The sequence below is a fragment of the Dendrobium catenatum genome, unplaced genomic scaffold, assembly GCF_001605985.2.
Source record: "Dendrobium catenatum unplaced genomic scaffold, ASM160598v2 fragScaff_scaffold_156, whole genome shotgun sequence".
Lineage (NCBI taxonomy): Eukaryota > Viridiplantae > Streptophyta > Magnoliopsida > Asparagales > Orchidaceae > Dendrobium > Dendrobium catenatum.
In genome coordinates, this window is record NW_021318618.1 from 2,776,639 (window position 1) to 2,791,342 (window position 14,704).

A 14,704-nucleotide genomic window follows, 5' to 3' on the forward strand; every position below is an offset into this window, starting at 1 on the left:
ACTGAGAAGGATGTGACAACATTCAGGGAATCATGCCTGGAAATTAAAATTTCTGCTCCAGATCCAAATAATGCAGACAAAGAAACGCTAAACTTCCTAACAATTAAAAACATCAGACATCATAGAAATTAAAACATTTAAAAATGGGTGGATTGGCGTTTCAATTAGTTTTGCTACCAAAAGCTAAACTAAAGTCGTTGAATCCATTTGGGCATCCAAAACACTTACATCTACAATATATTAGGGTTGAGTCTTCTCTTTCTCAAATATTATAAACAAATAAAATGTTCATGGCAGTGCATCCTTAGTCCAACATTATAATAAACAAAGAAACTCATTCTCCAAGCCAACGTTTTTTAATATAAATTGGCACATGTGTCACACTTGGTCTAGGGCCTGTTTGAGTTGGTGACCTGCATGTGTACATCAGACGTCCCAACCTGCCTAGAAAAAGTGGTGGCCGTAGCCACATAGTGGAAAGATGGTGGAAGTGGCAGGGAAACCCCTGTCCCTGCACCAAATGAACCTTCAGTGTACACTTGTTCATTTTAGATTTAGCAGAAAACATAGCAGCACAAAACTTTCCAAAATATTCAACTTTTGCAGTTAAACAGTTTAAATCTTCAACATCGTATATCACATCACAGTAGGATATCAAAATTCCACTCAACTTGGCATTGCCAACTGAAGTTTTAGTCAAGTTGGCAAGCCATGCACCAATAGCATACTCTTATTCTATTCACATCTTCAACTACTTTCCTTCATTGTAAATAAAAACTACAGTAAAAACAAACTTCGGCAAACTAGCATATGCCTCTCCATTAGTTTAGTTCATGGATAAAAATATTTAAAAGACTGGCCCGTCTGTAACAGCCCTTGAATGAAGTGGCAACTCAAAACCAAAAATCTTTAAGCATGCACTTTATTCAAAGTTCCAAGGTTCAAACTCATCTTCTTTCCTATTCTTTATTGTGACCAGAAGAATGTTGCTTCTCTAGAGCATGAGCATAGGTCGAATGAAGGAACTAAACATGGACAATTCTATAATATTGACTGGTTTAAAGCCTGCAAGGACAAATATTTTTTCCTTAAATTGACCAAAGTGGTTCCTACTTTTTGTCACAACGAAGTAAAAAATCAACAACAAAATAAATAAGTTGGTTTTTTCTCTCTTTGCAATGTTCCCAAACACAAAATCCATCAAAGTACCCTATCAAGCCAGTTTAGACACTAACATTGAGGCATATGCAAGCAAGAGGTAAATTCACATTAGAGAACAATACTAGGCACTGCACTAGTATATTGAAGAAAACACTAAAACGCCAACATGACAAGAATAATATCGCATGCTATATAATTCAAGCTAAGTGAATCATGGGACAATATAATAACATTAGATTCATAGAAATAGCCATAAAGTAGTAAATATGTGAGTCAGAAACAGAACCATTTATTCATAGACGTACCCCAAGACACTTCCTACACTCAGACCTCCAAAAACAAATGCAACTGCTCTGGAGCGTTCTTGTAATGGAATAGATCTGTATAGGTCAATTAATTATATTAATTTCACTAATGGAATAGATCTGCATGGAATGAAGAAAACATAGGAAAAGATGCATGAAAAAACAAATACACTGTACATGAAATCATGGATAAAGATCAACCAACACTCATTACTATTTTAAAAACATGCAGAAAATTAGAAATTTGGAACAAAAATCTATTTCCCATAGGGATGGCAATTGTGTATTTAGGGTATTCGATCCAATCCAACCAAATCAATAAGATATCCAATTACTTGATCCAACTAAGAAGTTATTGACGTTTGATATTTAAAGTATTGGTTAGTAGGATAACCTAGTAGGGTTCAGTATTAGCCAACATCTAAATACTCAATACCAGAATACCAGAATCCAGCTTTTAATATATATATCAACCGGCCAAGTTACCGGTCCGATCAAATTCGAAAACCGTGCTTGCATCTGATGGGGGCTATGTTTAGTTCTTGTTTGCTTGGATATAACCCCAATAAAAATGCAAGTGTGCATGCCAATCAAGTAAAAAAATGTATGAAAGTGTTGTTCCGACGGAGAAATACTGTGCTACACACAAATGTTCTAGTACTGTATACTCAAACTATGGTATTTATCCTACGAAATGAAAACAACAGTAATCTCTATCCCTAATGAGAAGTGCATAAAATAGTAAAGATACCAATAATTAAAGTGTTTTGGACTAATGACAGTGAATATCCTAAGTTTTCCTAAGCAGACTCCACTACATTAGTTGTGACTCGAGCATATGCATCATTAGATCTCTGTCGAGCTTGTAAGGATATAGAAGGTTTATGGCTTTCCTACAATTATCAAAACTCCATAGACCCTCGAATATTAAAAATCCTATCTTGGCATGCAAGCATTCCATCTCAATTCTACTAATTGTTCCAACATTCTTCCATCGATGCAATGTATCACAGTAGATGTTAATTTTATACATGGCCACAATATAAATTAAATAAAGAGTGGGAGATATTGAAAACAATCATTCATACTCTAAAACAAAAGAGCCTACATTAAGAATTACAAAGGTTTTCCATCATCAGTAAAAAACTATGAGTTTAGTCGACCATTGAATAAAAATTGAGCATAAATTACATAGCTTGATAAAGAAAGATGGTAAAACTAGAGAAGATGAAGAAAGTATCATTCAGAACGAAGAAGCCCAAACAGATCCTGCGGATGGACCCTTTCAAAGTAAATCTCACCTTACAACTTCGCTCTAAATCAGATGGTTAATGTCTCCAAATCAAATGTCCACACTTAAAAGATACACTTGAAGTACACATCAGTCATGCTTTATAATGCACTTCCATGAAATTGACCTTGGCATGTTTTTGAACCATAATCTATCGAGATAACCAAGAAAACCATGGTACCTAATAAGGCTCCCTATGTCAAAACATTCACACATAAAAGTGAAGCAGAGTTGTGTTGACACTTTTTTTTGTGTCGACCCAACTCGGATCAAGTCGAATCATTCCCGATTAGGCCTGATTGAGCTTGATCAATTCGATCACACCCCGTCAAAATTAAATGAGACACAAATCAAGTTTAATTGAACCCAAATTAAATCAAATGGACTCAAATCGATCTATAAATTAGACTAATTTGAACTCGATTCAGCCCAATCTCTCTAATTAAACTCAAATAGGCTTTCCAAGTAAATTCAAATCAAAGGCTCCAATTACCTTAAAATGATAACTTGCGCTTCTAATCTCCTGTCATATATCATCCCGAAATTCCCGCGATTAGGAGCATATTGAGAGAGACGTGTGAACGGCTATAGCAGAAGAATGAGCGACCCAGGCAAAGAGAGGAATCCATGCATTCGTTTCTACCTAAAGACTGAAATTGAGAGCCTCGATTTTTTTTCCTTGTTGGGATGAAGCCAAGAGAGAGGAGATCAAGAGAGAGTGTTTGTTCCCTACTACTCCTAAGTGTGACCCGTCCAAGCGATTCAGGAGAGAGCGAGAGCAAGAGCAACAACATAGCTCTCCTGCGCGACTGGGAAGAAAGGATCGTGTGATCCTTGGAGCTCCTTCGTTCATTCTTGGCGGCCCAATCGAATAGGAGGCAGCATCTTCGTGTGATCTAGCGCATTCTAACTTGCTTACAGGCAAGAGTGATCGAAGAGGAAGGGCTTCCTCTTGCGTGCGTGTGGCATTGAGAAGAGATCGAGCGAAGGAGGAATGGCTAGGAACTTCTGTGCGTGCGACTTGACCGAGCGTGAGTACCCTTTTCCTCGTGCGTGCTAGGACGAGGATAGGCATTTTCGTGTGATTTGGGCAAAACCAGGAAGGAATTAAGAGCAGCTTCTACCGGGCTGCTTCTGTCCTTGTCTTCTAAATAAAGTTTGGAGACAGTTGAGTGTAATTGATCGACTAAAACAAGGGTTCGAAGTTCTTGCGGTTGTAGCCGAAGCCCATAAGTTCCCCAAAGGCTTAAAAACCCTTTAATGATGAATCCAAATGGTCCCTTAATAGGGCCAAAAATTCTCTATTAGCTAAAGTTGTGATGCATGCAGGGGGGGGGGGGGGGGGAAAAAAAAAAAAAATAGAGGGGGGTCAAAACAAAATGAATATTTTGGTTTTGACTTATTTTGGGCTTGCTAGCTCATTAATATTTTGAGCTAAAAGTTAGCTCATTATGAGCTATTTTTTAGTTCATTAATGGAACTAAAGAATTAGCTCATTGATTCTTGAATGTCTTTTCTCCTTCCCCCTTTTCTCTTGCCCTTTCATCTTCCTTTTGTCTCTTGGGCTGCTGCAGTTTTTCTGCTGTTTTTCCTCCCATGGTTGCTGCTAACCATTCGGTTTTGCTGCCTTTTTTACTACCCATGTCCCCCCTTTTACCAAAATTTATAGTGGCTGTTTGGCTGCTGGGTTCCGTGATGTATCTGCTTGAAATCATGGCTTTATTCTTTGTATTTTGCTGTGACGTTTGGGATTTCTGTACAAAATCTGTTGGCTTTTCAATTCCCCATTTATGTGTGGGATTGAAGTGATTTTGGGGCTGATTTGGGACAGATTTCTACGGCAATTTTTAGGTGCTTTTTGGCCTTCTTCTTGGTGTCTTTTAACCTTCCATATTCCCTACTATTTGGGCTGTTTGGCTGCCCTTTTTGTGCCTATAAATAGTGTTGTTTGTGGCTGTTTTAGGTGGTGAAAAATGTTATTTTTGGAGTAAGAAAACCTGAGGGTTTCTTTGGAAAAAGCTTGACAGCTTTGTTCCACTTCTTCTTCTACTTCTATGGAAATCTTGCGAGCTCTTTCCAACCTTCGTCTTGGCTTCTAATCTCTTTCGTCTCTCCGCAAGTGCCACTCCATCTGTATCCTTCTTCTAATGGATGAAAGCAACTTTAGGTGTCTTGTTTGAGTCATTTGTAAGGTGTGTGTCCAAGTTTGTAAGTGTTGTTTGTAAGTGTCATGAAATGTAAGAGTTTTCTCTAATATTATAAAAGTGTCTTTGTTTCTTATTTTGTGTCTTTTTTAGAATTTGATGAATTTCTTTAGCATTTTTAGTATTTCTTTTATATAGGAAGATATTTTCTTTTGTGATCAAAAATTTGGGTCCCTCTCCCAAATTTTTTATTGCATCAAGTTGACTTAAATTCATCCCCTAAGACAAACATTCACCACAAATCAAAAACGTCCCCATGGATGAAGCAACTTATGGTTGCGATAATAATGCCTCGATCAAGTTAAATCAAATATCTCTGATTAACCAGAATAGGGTCTATGACAACCTAATATGACAAAAACATAATCAGGAAAGTCATCATTTCCTCCACTATCCACTTTAAGTTTATGATGACAAAATTTCCAACCTTACTAGACACTAAACATTTAGCATCTGATGGCTAGCCTTAACTAAAAATTCTCTCTAGTCATCATGAGAGGTAATTAATCATAGAGGATTACACCTATGGGCAACCTAGAACTAAATTATAAAATGCTCACAAAAATGGTGATGAAATCTCTAGGTAGTGATTCATCTTTTATCCTAATTTGACTTCGAAAAATTTCACACAAAACACCAAAACTCTCCCAATAAATCCCGAGCATGAATTCTCGGGGCCCACACTTGCCAAATACTGTTACTTTTACTGGATAAACTCACATCTATTTCAGAATAAACAGACCATCTCCATCAGTAAAAATTATACCATCTCCATCAGTAAAAATTATACTAGTTGATGAGAATACTGAAAAGTACGGCTGCATGAACCTTTGTCATTGGATTGTTGTGGACATAAGCAATTCCATCAGTATTATCTATACTTCCAAGGTTCTGTCACAAACTGAAATCTTTCATTTAGAAGCTTTTTATTATAATTTTAAGAGGAAAAAAAAACCAGTACTGCTTTCAAAAAGAAAAAAAAAAAAGAGAGAGCTTAGGTAACCAGGAGGAAACAATATGCGTTTAGCAACATAAGTAAACCGAGGAAAATAACAAAACAAACAATTTCATCGGGTAACCTCAGAAGTAGAATACAGTTAAAGGAAAAAAGGAAAGGAAATGACCTGAGAGACTTACCTTGAAGTGACAAATGGCTAGATAAAGGTGAACAAAGATCTTTAAAAGTGGGTAGCATATATTTTGGATATTGTTTTACATAAGGATAAACTAAGTATATGAATAACTTGCCTGGCAATTAGGTCAGTTGCTGCTGATGGGGAAACACCTTCTCCAATCCCAACCTGAGTATTTCAAAATGAAGACCTAATGCAAGGTTATGATCGGAAGGAGTAAAGCCATGGCAGAGGAGGGTAAAAACAGTGAAATGAAGATGCCCAGGTGGGGCTTCAGAAACTTTTGGTGAGATAGAAACAAAGGGAATTTTGTACAAAATGTTATCACAGGAGATACCATATGTGTCTGGTCAGCATTGCTTTTTAACAGTGAATGATCAAGACGCTATAAGTTTACTACCAATATACCAGCTAAAAAAAATCAAGAATTTACTTATTATTCCGCTTCAACGGGAACATCACCTGAAAAAAAAGTCTAAGGCATCATGCAATAAGATAAGTTTTTACATTTGACATTCAAAAAACAAAAAAAAAAAGGAAAGGTGTTACATATGTACATAATTCAATTATTTTTGATGAATTCCCAAGTTAAGATAAATAAGATGCAGTCAACAGAAGTGACCTCGTACTTCAATTATTAAGAATACCAAACAAGTACTCATGTATAGATGGTTTAGGATAAATCCAACACATTCTCTAATACTTCGAATCCTCAAGAACTCACTTGATTCCAGTATTTTAGTGGACAATGTCTGCAATTTATGCAAGAGCTGCTGGACGACTTTTAAGAGCTATATATTCTGTAACATTATCTGCAATGTTGCAGTAGTTGGCACAACCGGTACAGAAGATATGCAAGTAATCAAGCACAAAATTTGGACCAATCCATGACTAGTTGATATTAAATACCATAACAGAAAGGGAGAAACTTTGGACATAACAGGGTAATCATCTGATTAATTTTTATAGTAATAAAATGTCAAACAAAATAATCAAGCCAGAAAAAGATAGCAAACTGTAAGAAAAAAAAATATCAAACAACTTTGATCAGCATGTACATTAAGGAATTCAGAACAACTAAATCTCAAAACGTAAAATAGAAAATTTCTAGTAAATTTTAGATAAATTTTGGCGTACCAAAATTCTTGAAAGAACCAAACCAGGCATAAATCCTGCTGAATTAGGAACAAGTATTGTGGCCAAAGACCATGACAAGACTCCAACTTCAAGGACTTTCCTGTATTAAAATAAAGCTGTTTAGAGAAGAAATTATTTTGAAAGGCAAACTAAGAAAAAAATTGCACTAGCATTTTTATGAATTTAAAATTTCTTTATTCAACATCTCATAAGGTTATATCAACGTTATAATGTTGTAGAAATGTAAGAATAAAATTTGACACTAACTTGAGTAAAGAAATATTCAAGCAAATGAGAGAGAAGAAAAGACACATAAGTCATAGAGAAAAAAAAAAAGGATTTATGAATTCCCGCCTACAAACAGATAGATAGGGAAGATGGATGAAAAAGTCTAGCTTGTCTTAGGAGAAAATGAAGCAATGGAAAGAATGGCGACCATGCTCCATTGCCCTATGACACTAGTTCTTGAGACACTGATAATATATAGCATTATCATGATATAACATCCAATCAATGTTTTAGTTACCAATGACAACAATCTGTGTAAAAAAACATTAAATGTAGGATTAAGAAGCTACAATATTGTATTTTCATGGATAAATATGCACATGCTTATCCTCAAATCATCTAGAGGATCTGGAGAAAATGTCTTGGCACCCATCGATTAAAAAGGCGTTCGAGGCGGACAAATTAATTTATTTTAATCATTTTGAGGCTTACGCCTCGATCCGCCTCGAGGCTTACGCCTCGCCTCGCTTAGAAAAAACGCCTCGATTCCCGATTTCGCCTTTTAAAACCTTGTTGGCACCTAGGCCAAAACTAAGAAATATTTGCAGACATGAACCAAAGAGAATAGCAAAACAATCTCAACAAATTAGATGTTACTAGAAAATACGTTTACAAATGGTACAATGTTTGAGAAGCTGGACCTACGCCCAGAGTTCAATATGACAACTAAAAGATGCAATTTACTCAGGACCTCAATCACTCACATTAACTATCCAATCTGTATGGCGCTAAGAACTTACAATAACAATAGGGATATGATAGGAAATACTTGATTTCAAGTATTTCCTAACCACTTTAGAAGCAATTCTCAATGAAAACCTGCTGTCCACAGCAGAAAATGACAGCAAACAGTGGCAAAACACAGCAAATTGGAGAGAATAGTTGAGAAATAACTTGTATTTTACTAGTAGATAAAAGAAAAACAGTAAAGATACAAGGATCCTCTATTCGAGAGGAGGATCACACTCTCCCAATTCTCTAGAATGAAGATCTAGAGCCCTCGCACCTAAAAGAACAACCTCCCAATTTTTCTTCACAAGACAAAAACATATCATGCCCTAATCTCCCTCCCATACTTAAAGCAAACAATTAATTAAAATACATAAAAATACTCATTAGCCCTTGCCTAATCTTAATGAGTTGTGTGAGGGATCTTTCATAGACTAATCTTATTGTTAGTATTGAAATTTATTGTTGGAATAATTCATGTATTTAAAGTAAGACTTAGTTGACTATTTAATGATCTCAACCTCTATGCATGTGAGATAACCTAAGCTAGGTACCACTTTAATATTTATTTTATCGTTCAATTCCGCATAAGATCTTGCTTATTATTGCCTCTAAATCTAAACGTGCAAACTTCATTAAGAAAATCATTTTTGCATGGGATTGTTTCACATTAGTTGTGGGTTACAATTCTAGCACCATATCTAATTTTTGGATTTGGCAATGTTATTAATTTTGGCTCTTTGGGATTATCAATAGGGATAGGGGGCATATAAAAAAAACAAATTGTTTAATGAAATCCTAGTTTGCCTCTCGTACTTGTAAGTACTAGTTAGATATGAATTATTTGAGTAAGATGCAAGTAATGATTGACAACCTCTAGAAAAATATTTCTAGATCGACATGAGATCTAGAACTCCATTTTATCAACCAATTCTTCAATACTTCTCATCAGTATAATTTGTGACTAGTTTAAATGTGTGGTTTGATTCAATCAGATTTATGACAATCAAGATTTTCTTATGGTTTTGTGTTCATGATTGTCACGTGGTTTTTACAAGATTTCTATAGTGCTTATGATATGTTTAATTCCCAATGAGTTAAATGTACTGAATCAAAACTAATGGAACAAGATAAGTCATTTTGGAGAAATCCTAATGTTAAACATACATGAGCTTAGATACAACGTAAACTCAAAAACAAATATTTATTACATGGTGAGTATAGGTATCAATTGAATGATCAATTTAAGTTTGTGATTGGTCTTCATACTTAAATCAAGATAGAATTATGACTCTTTGAGCCAAGGTATAAATAAAAACTTAGAAGTGATCAAGTGGAGAGGCGTCCGTACCTTTCCTTTGTAAGGAATATGAATCAAGCTTTCACAACTATGATAGGATCATATATGCCTACTAAATCAACTACTGTACATACCTCAATAAGCTGACGCCGACACCTTCCAAAAAGCCTAGCACCAACTGTCTAGGAGAAGGCTATATAGCCTAGCGCTGCAGCACCCCCAAGGGCCAAATTCTCATCCTTAAAATTGAGAAATAAGCACCACAACTCCCCCAAAAAATGCTTTCCACTTATCAAACTCCTGAAAATAGAGAGATGAGCACCACAATGCCTCATGACAGCATCGCAGCACCACGAACAAATAGTATAACACCACAGTGACACAACACCCTAAAGGGCCGCTTGAAACTTATCAAAATTTTCATCCCAAATTCAAAATAATAATAATAATAATAATAATAATAATACCCTAATAATTCACATAAAATCAATAAATGACACATAAACATGCAAATCTTACCAAATCTAAATCATGTCACTACATGTAGTCCAATTATCGTACAAACAATCATTACAAAGAGAGTACAATTTAGATTGGTTGATGAACGCAAAGATGAGGAATAGGCCCCTCAGAAGTATCAAAATATGGAGAACACTTCAACACGCATGTTGGAAGACCATTCACATTATATGATCTACAAGGAAAAAAATTTAGAATAAATTGCTGGCAAAGATAGTTCAGCAAGCACATTGTGACAGGAAAAAATCCATCTGATAAATTACCAATAAACGTAAATCATAGATGAATATGTGAATAATTTCCAAAATAGGACAGCTAAGGTAAGTTTACTAACTAAAGTGAATGAAAACAGTGCTGCCAAATAAGAAATATCATCTTTAAAAAAAAGAGAGTGGACTTATCATAAAGGGTAGTGAGTGACTTCTATTGAGAAGTGTCCCAGCCTTGTTGAAACAATAAAGGAAATTTGGCAAAAGGATATGGTTACAAAATAAATCTTTCCCCCTAACAGCTTCAGCAAAAGAATGAAAGAGAATAGTAGACTTAGCAGGAGCAATAACATGATCAAGTAAATGGATGTGAGGAACTAATAAAAATGGCGTAAATAGAAGACAAAAATTAATGGCTAATAAAAGCACCATCCCAAGCCACTATAGGATTGGCAGAAGTTGAACTTGAAATAGGAGTAGGGTATGGACGTCATCATGGGAATTGGATAGTATGAGCCTCCCCAACAAAAAGTACAACATAGGGAGAGGACAAAGTTGATTTTCCAACTTTCAGAAGAATCACGAGGCAGATCCTTGATGCCAAAACCATAAAGCACCAATGTCAAGAATAAAGAGCTAGACGAAGAACCATGTAACGAAGTAAAGATGAAATCCACAAAGGCAGGCAGGAGAGAGGAAGATCGGGCATCACCAAAGCTTCCTGAGGAGCCAAGAGAGGTAGAGCATTGATGCACTATAATAGGATGACACGGTGAGGCATCGCAATGAGCAGGAATGGGGACAGCATGGCAAGCAAGTATGCCTACGAGGCTGCCAAAGAAGGGCATGCACTGTGCGTCAACAAACTCGGTGGATTAACATGTAAGAAGGGCATAGGAGATTCCATATCGCCCACAGAAGCATCATAGTCTCAACAAATGCCTAGACAGCTACTTAGCCAAGGGAAACCATGCACCCAAAATCCTAATTCCCAAAATTCGTCTTGCATCACTTTCCTTTGAAAAAAACAGCTCAAAGTGAATGTTGCCGTTTCAGCCCCTAGCAAACTCGAATGCTGAAGAGGTGTAGTTCTTCTTTCCTTGAAGATGTACTGAACATTGCAACTAGAAATGTGGTGTATCACCTAAGATATAATATGTACAGGCAGACCATGATGCATATTATCACCTAAGATAGAATGAGGCAAGGACCAACTATAGCCCTGAAGTGACTCTCCAGCTATCATTTTGAAAAGTGAGAAGTACCCATCCCATCACTTCTTGGGAACCAAACCAGTCCTAAATGCATTGAACATGGCATGATTTACCTTACATAAATGAATAAGAATAAAACAGCAACAAAAAATAAAAAAGCAATTTAAGTAGCAAGCATTTGGAATGCAGCATTATTGTAGTTAAAGAAAATCTATGGGAAACCATCTGACTACTTTCATAAAATCTCCATAAGAATTACATAAAATGGAAACAGCGACGTAGGAGAACAATCAGTTGGTATGGTGACTATGGTCAAGCTAGTACATATTCCTTTTCTGAATCAAGGATTTAATCTCTAACTGATTGTGAAAAATCAATCAAAATAATAAATTCCAAAAGAACTACAAGAACAAAAAAGCAACGATTAGTTAATAATCTGTTTTAACCAAACAAATCCTTCCAATGCACATAATCCAAAACGAACCTTCCACCAAATAACTTGGCTAGCCATCCCCCAGGCAATTGGCTCAGCGCATATCCCCAAAAGAATGAAGACTGGACAAGGCCAGCAGTGGACGAGTTCCATCCAAACTGATGTGACATAGGAATTATGGCAACACTCAAGTTAACCTGAGAAAGAAATCGCAAAAAAACAATATTTTCAAAGAAAATAATTATATAATAGAACAAAGATGCGTACATATTTACCCATAGAACACAAAAACAACAAATAAAAAATGCAAAGTAGAATATAAGAGCATAAGATTCTGTCAAAAGACTTTGAAAAGGTAAAGCAGGCCGGTTTTTACCCCAATCAGTTTCAAATTGCAACAGATGCCCATCTACGTTTATGAATCAAAACAAGTCTGACATGAAGCAGAGATGAAAACCAAAACATTAGTTTTATACAAATGTCCAAAATATCAAAATGAACTGCATATCATGTATGAGTGAAGCACTCAAATAAATGCCATATATCAATAGATTAACCAGAAAGGAGCTCCAAATGAATTCCACACTCAGGACAAGCTATTTTGCCAAATCCATGAATGACAAGAAAGCATCATTTCTTGTGATGCTTATTCCTCCTAGCTGAATTGGTTTCACTCTGAGCATATACTGTAACTAAACTAAATATTAATTCACACTTTCAAGTTTAGTTTAATCTATTGATGATTAATTTTGATGCTAATTCGATCAATCTAACAAGGAAAAGGCTGAAAGGAACAAAACAAGCTATTTTGTTGCATCCATGAACAACAAGAAGTATTCATTTCTAATAATGCTTATTCCTCCTAGCTGAATTGGTTTCACCCTGTTCACATATTGCAACTAAATCCATTATTAATTCACACTTTGAAGTTTAGTCTAATGCATTTATGAATAATTTGATGATAATTCGATCAATCTAACAAGGAAAAGGCTGAAAGGATTTGATATGCTACTTTAGAAGGTATTTTATTACGTTGACCAAATTCACTGAGGAATGTTTTCAAGGTACTTGAAGAAGAAAACCAAAAGAACTTTTTTTCATTGTTCTTCTACCATACCAGTTTTGAACCATTGGCACTAGAACTATCACCCCAAAGCTCAAGCTGATACGGAAGATAGGAATAATGCCAAATCCACTTCACAGCTGATTTCAAATGTTCATTAGCCTACACAGGCCTTGTCCAATGTCATCCCTGTTCTTTTAAATAAATTCCACAGCATGCCACCTCGAAGATTGAGCTCTAGATAAGTTTCTCCCACTTCCCCCGCATAGCTCAAGTTAATTCGAAAGGTCAGCTGTAAGTACTTTTTCCTTGCCCAATTAGATTTTCTAAATAAAATCCTAGCCTAAATATGCGCCAAAACCAACATCCTAAATCTTAATCTCCATTATAAAGATCAATAGGAAAGATTCTAGGATATTTCATTGGTTTATTTTACTATATTTCTGGCCACCAACTAACTTCACTTTTTTTTTTAATCTCATTAAGGGGAGTCGTTAACTAACTTCACTTTCTTCTATTCATACATCATTATCCTACTTGATTACAGTTTTTCATATCAATTAGTTTTCTAAATCAAGCACTCGCCTAATTCATCATCTTGAGCCTTAAATTGGACCTATAATAATCCCAAAAACCATTCAAATTCATCACCCACACTTTTTTTTTTTTTTATGAGCACAGCACAGCACCCTCTGCATTTTTGTGACTTATCATAAGAAAAGCACCTTCTTTCATTTTTGACACCTCTTTAATTGATCCTCATTTTTCTCCCCACCATCTCAAACAAAAAATTAAAAAATAAATCCTAACAACCTCCATAAATGCTACTTAATTCCCTCTTCAAATTTACGTCCCTAACTACTCTTAAATATCATATTTTTCCTCTTCTCAAAATCCTCAGCAAACCTCCAAATAAATTCAAACTTAATGCCTTCCCAACCATTCAAGTTATCCAGCCTTTTTTTCCAGTAAAATTATTTCTCCCATTGCACGCAATCCAAGATACTCCTACCCTCCCTTAATCCTTAATGAAAATCATGATATGTGTTTCATAAAAAAAACTTTTTTTTTAAATTTCTTACTTTATAAAACTTGTAATCTTCCATCTTCTTCAACTCTCTAACCTTGCAACCATCTTCCAAACAAGACTAATGTTGATGAAGACATCGTCAGCATTTTCGACGCCGGAGATCGATGGTTACGAGCATGAGTTGTATTTTCATTATTTTATGTAGTATTTTATTTTTATTTTATGTTTTTCCGTTTTTGCCCTTATGGGTATTTGGTCGCTATTGTAGCCCAAGGGGCATTTTAGTCTTTTGCTTTTTATTTGTCATTGTGAGGCCTATTTATATGGTCCTTCTCTTGTAATAGAGAGTTTTTGTTGAATGAAAATTTTCGAGTTCCTGTTCTCTTTGTGAGTGCAACCTCCACGATCTCTTAGTGAGTTCGTAGGAGAATCTAGATCTCTTTGTGAGTTCTAGGTTTTCCTTATTCTTCAATTTTTCTTTTCTTTATTTCTCAAGATTTCATCGTTGTCACGAAGGTTCGAGGGAAAGCATTGGTGGAAGATTAGAATTCACTTTTTGGATTCCAAGAATTTCCCCCACCCTCTCCCCTCCCTTGCTCTTGCCGCCGGCCCCTCCCTGGATTGCCCAGGCCGCCGGCCTGCAGCCCAACCGTCGGCCAACAGCCACCGGCCAGCCCTTCCCCAGCCC

General features: G+C 35.9%; 1 protein-coding gene across 3 annotated transcripts in view; it reads right to left on the reverse strand.

Annotated features, from left to right (window-relative positions):
- LOC110094019 (probable anion transporter 6, chloroplastic) overlaps positions 1–14,704 on the reverse strand; it is a 51,338-nt gene that overhangs the window by 32,056 nt on the left and 4,578 nt on the right. For 2 of the 3 annotated variants that reach the window (XR_002302780.2, XM_020819113.2), the window contains exons 3-6: positions 11,975–12,120; positions 7,232–7,331; positions 6,210–6,262; positions 1,467–1,541 (exon numbers count right to left, since the gene is read on the reverse strand). Coding sequence is in view for 2 of the 3 variants with exons in the window: in XM_020819113.2 (XP_020674772.1) it covers positions 1,467–1,541; positions 6,210–6,262; positions 7,232–7,331; positions 11,975–12,120 (374 nt within the window). In the remaining variant the exon portion in view is untranslated. Of the gene's footprint in view, positions 1–1,466; positions 1,542–6,209; positions 6,263–7,231; positions 7,332–11,974; positions 12,121–12,299; positions 12,357–14,704 lie in introns of all 3 variants that reach the window. The other variant, XM_020819114.2, reaches the window with a different exon arrangement.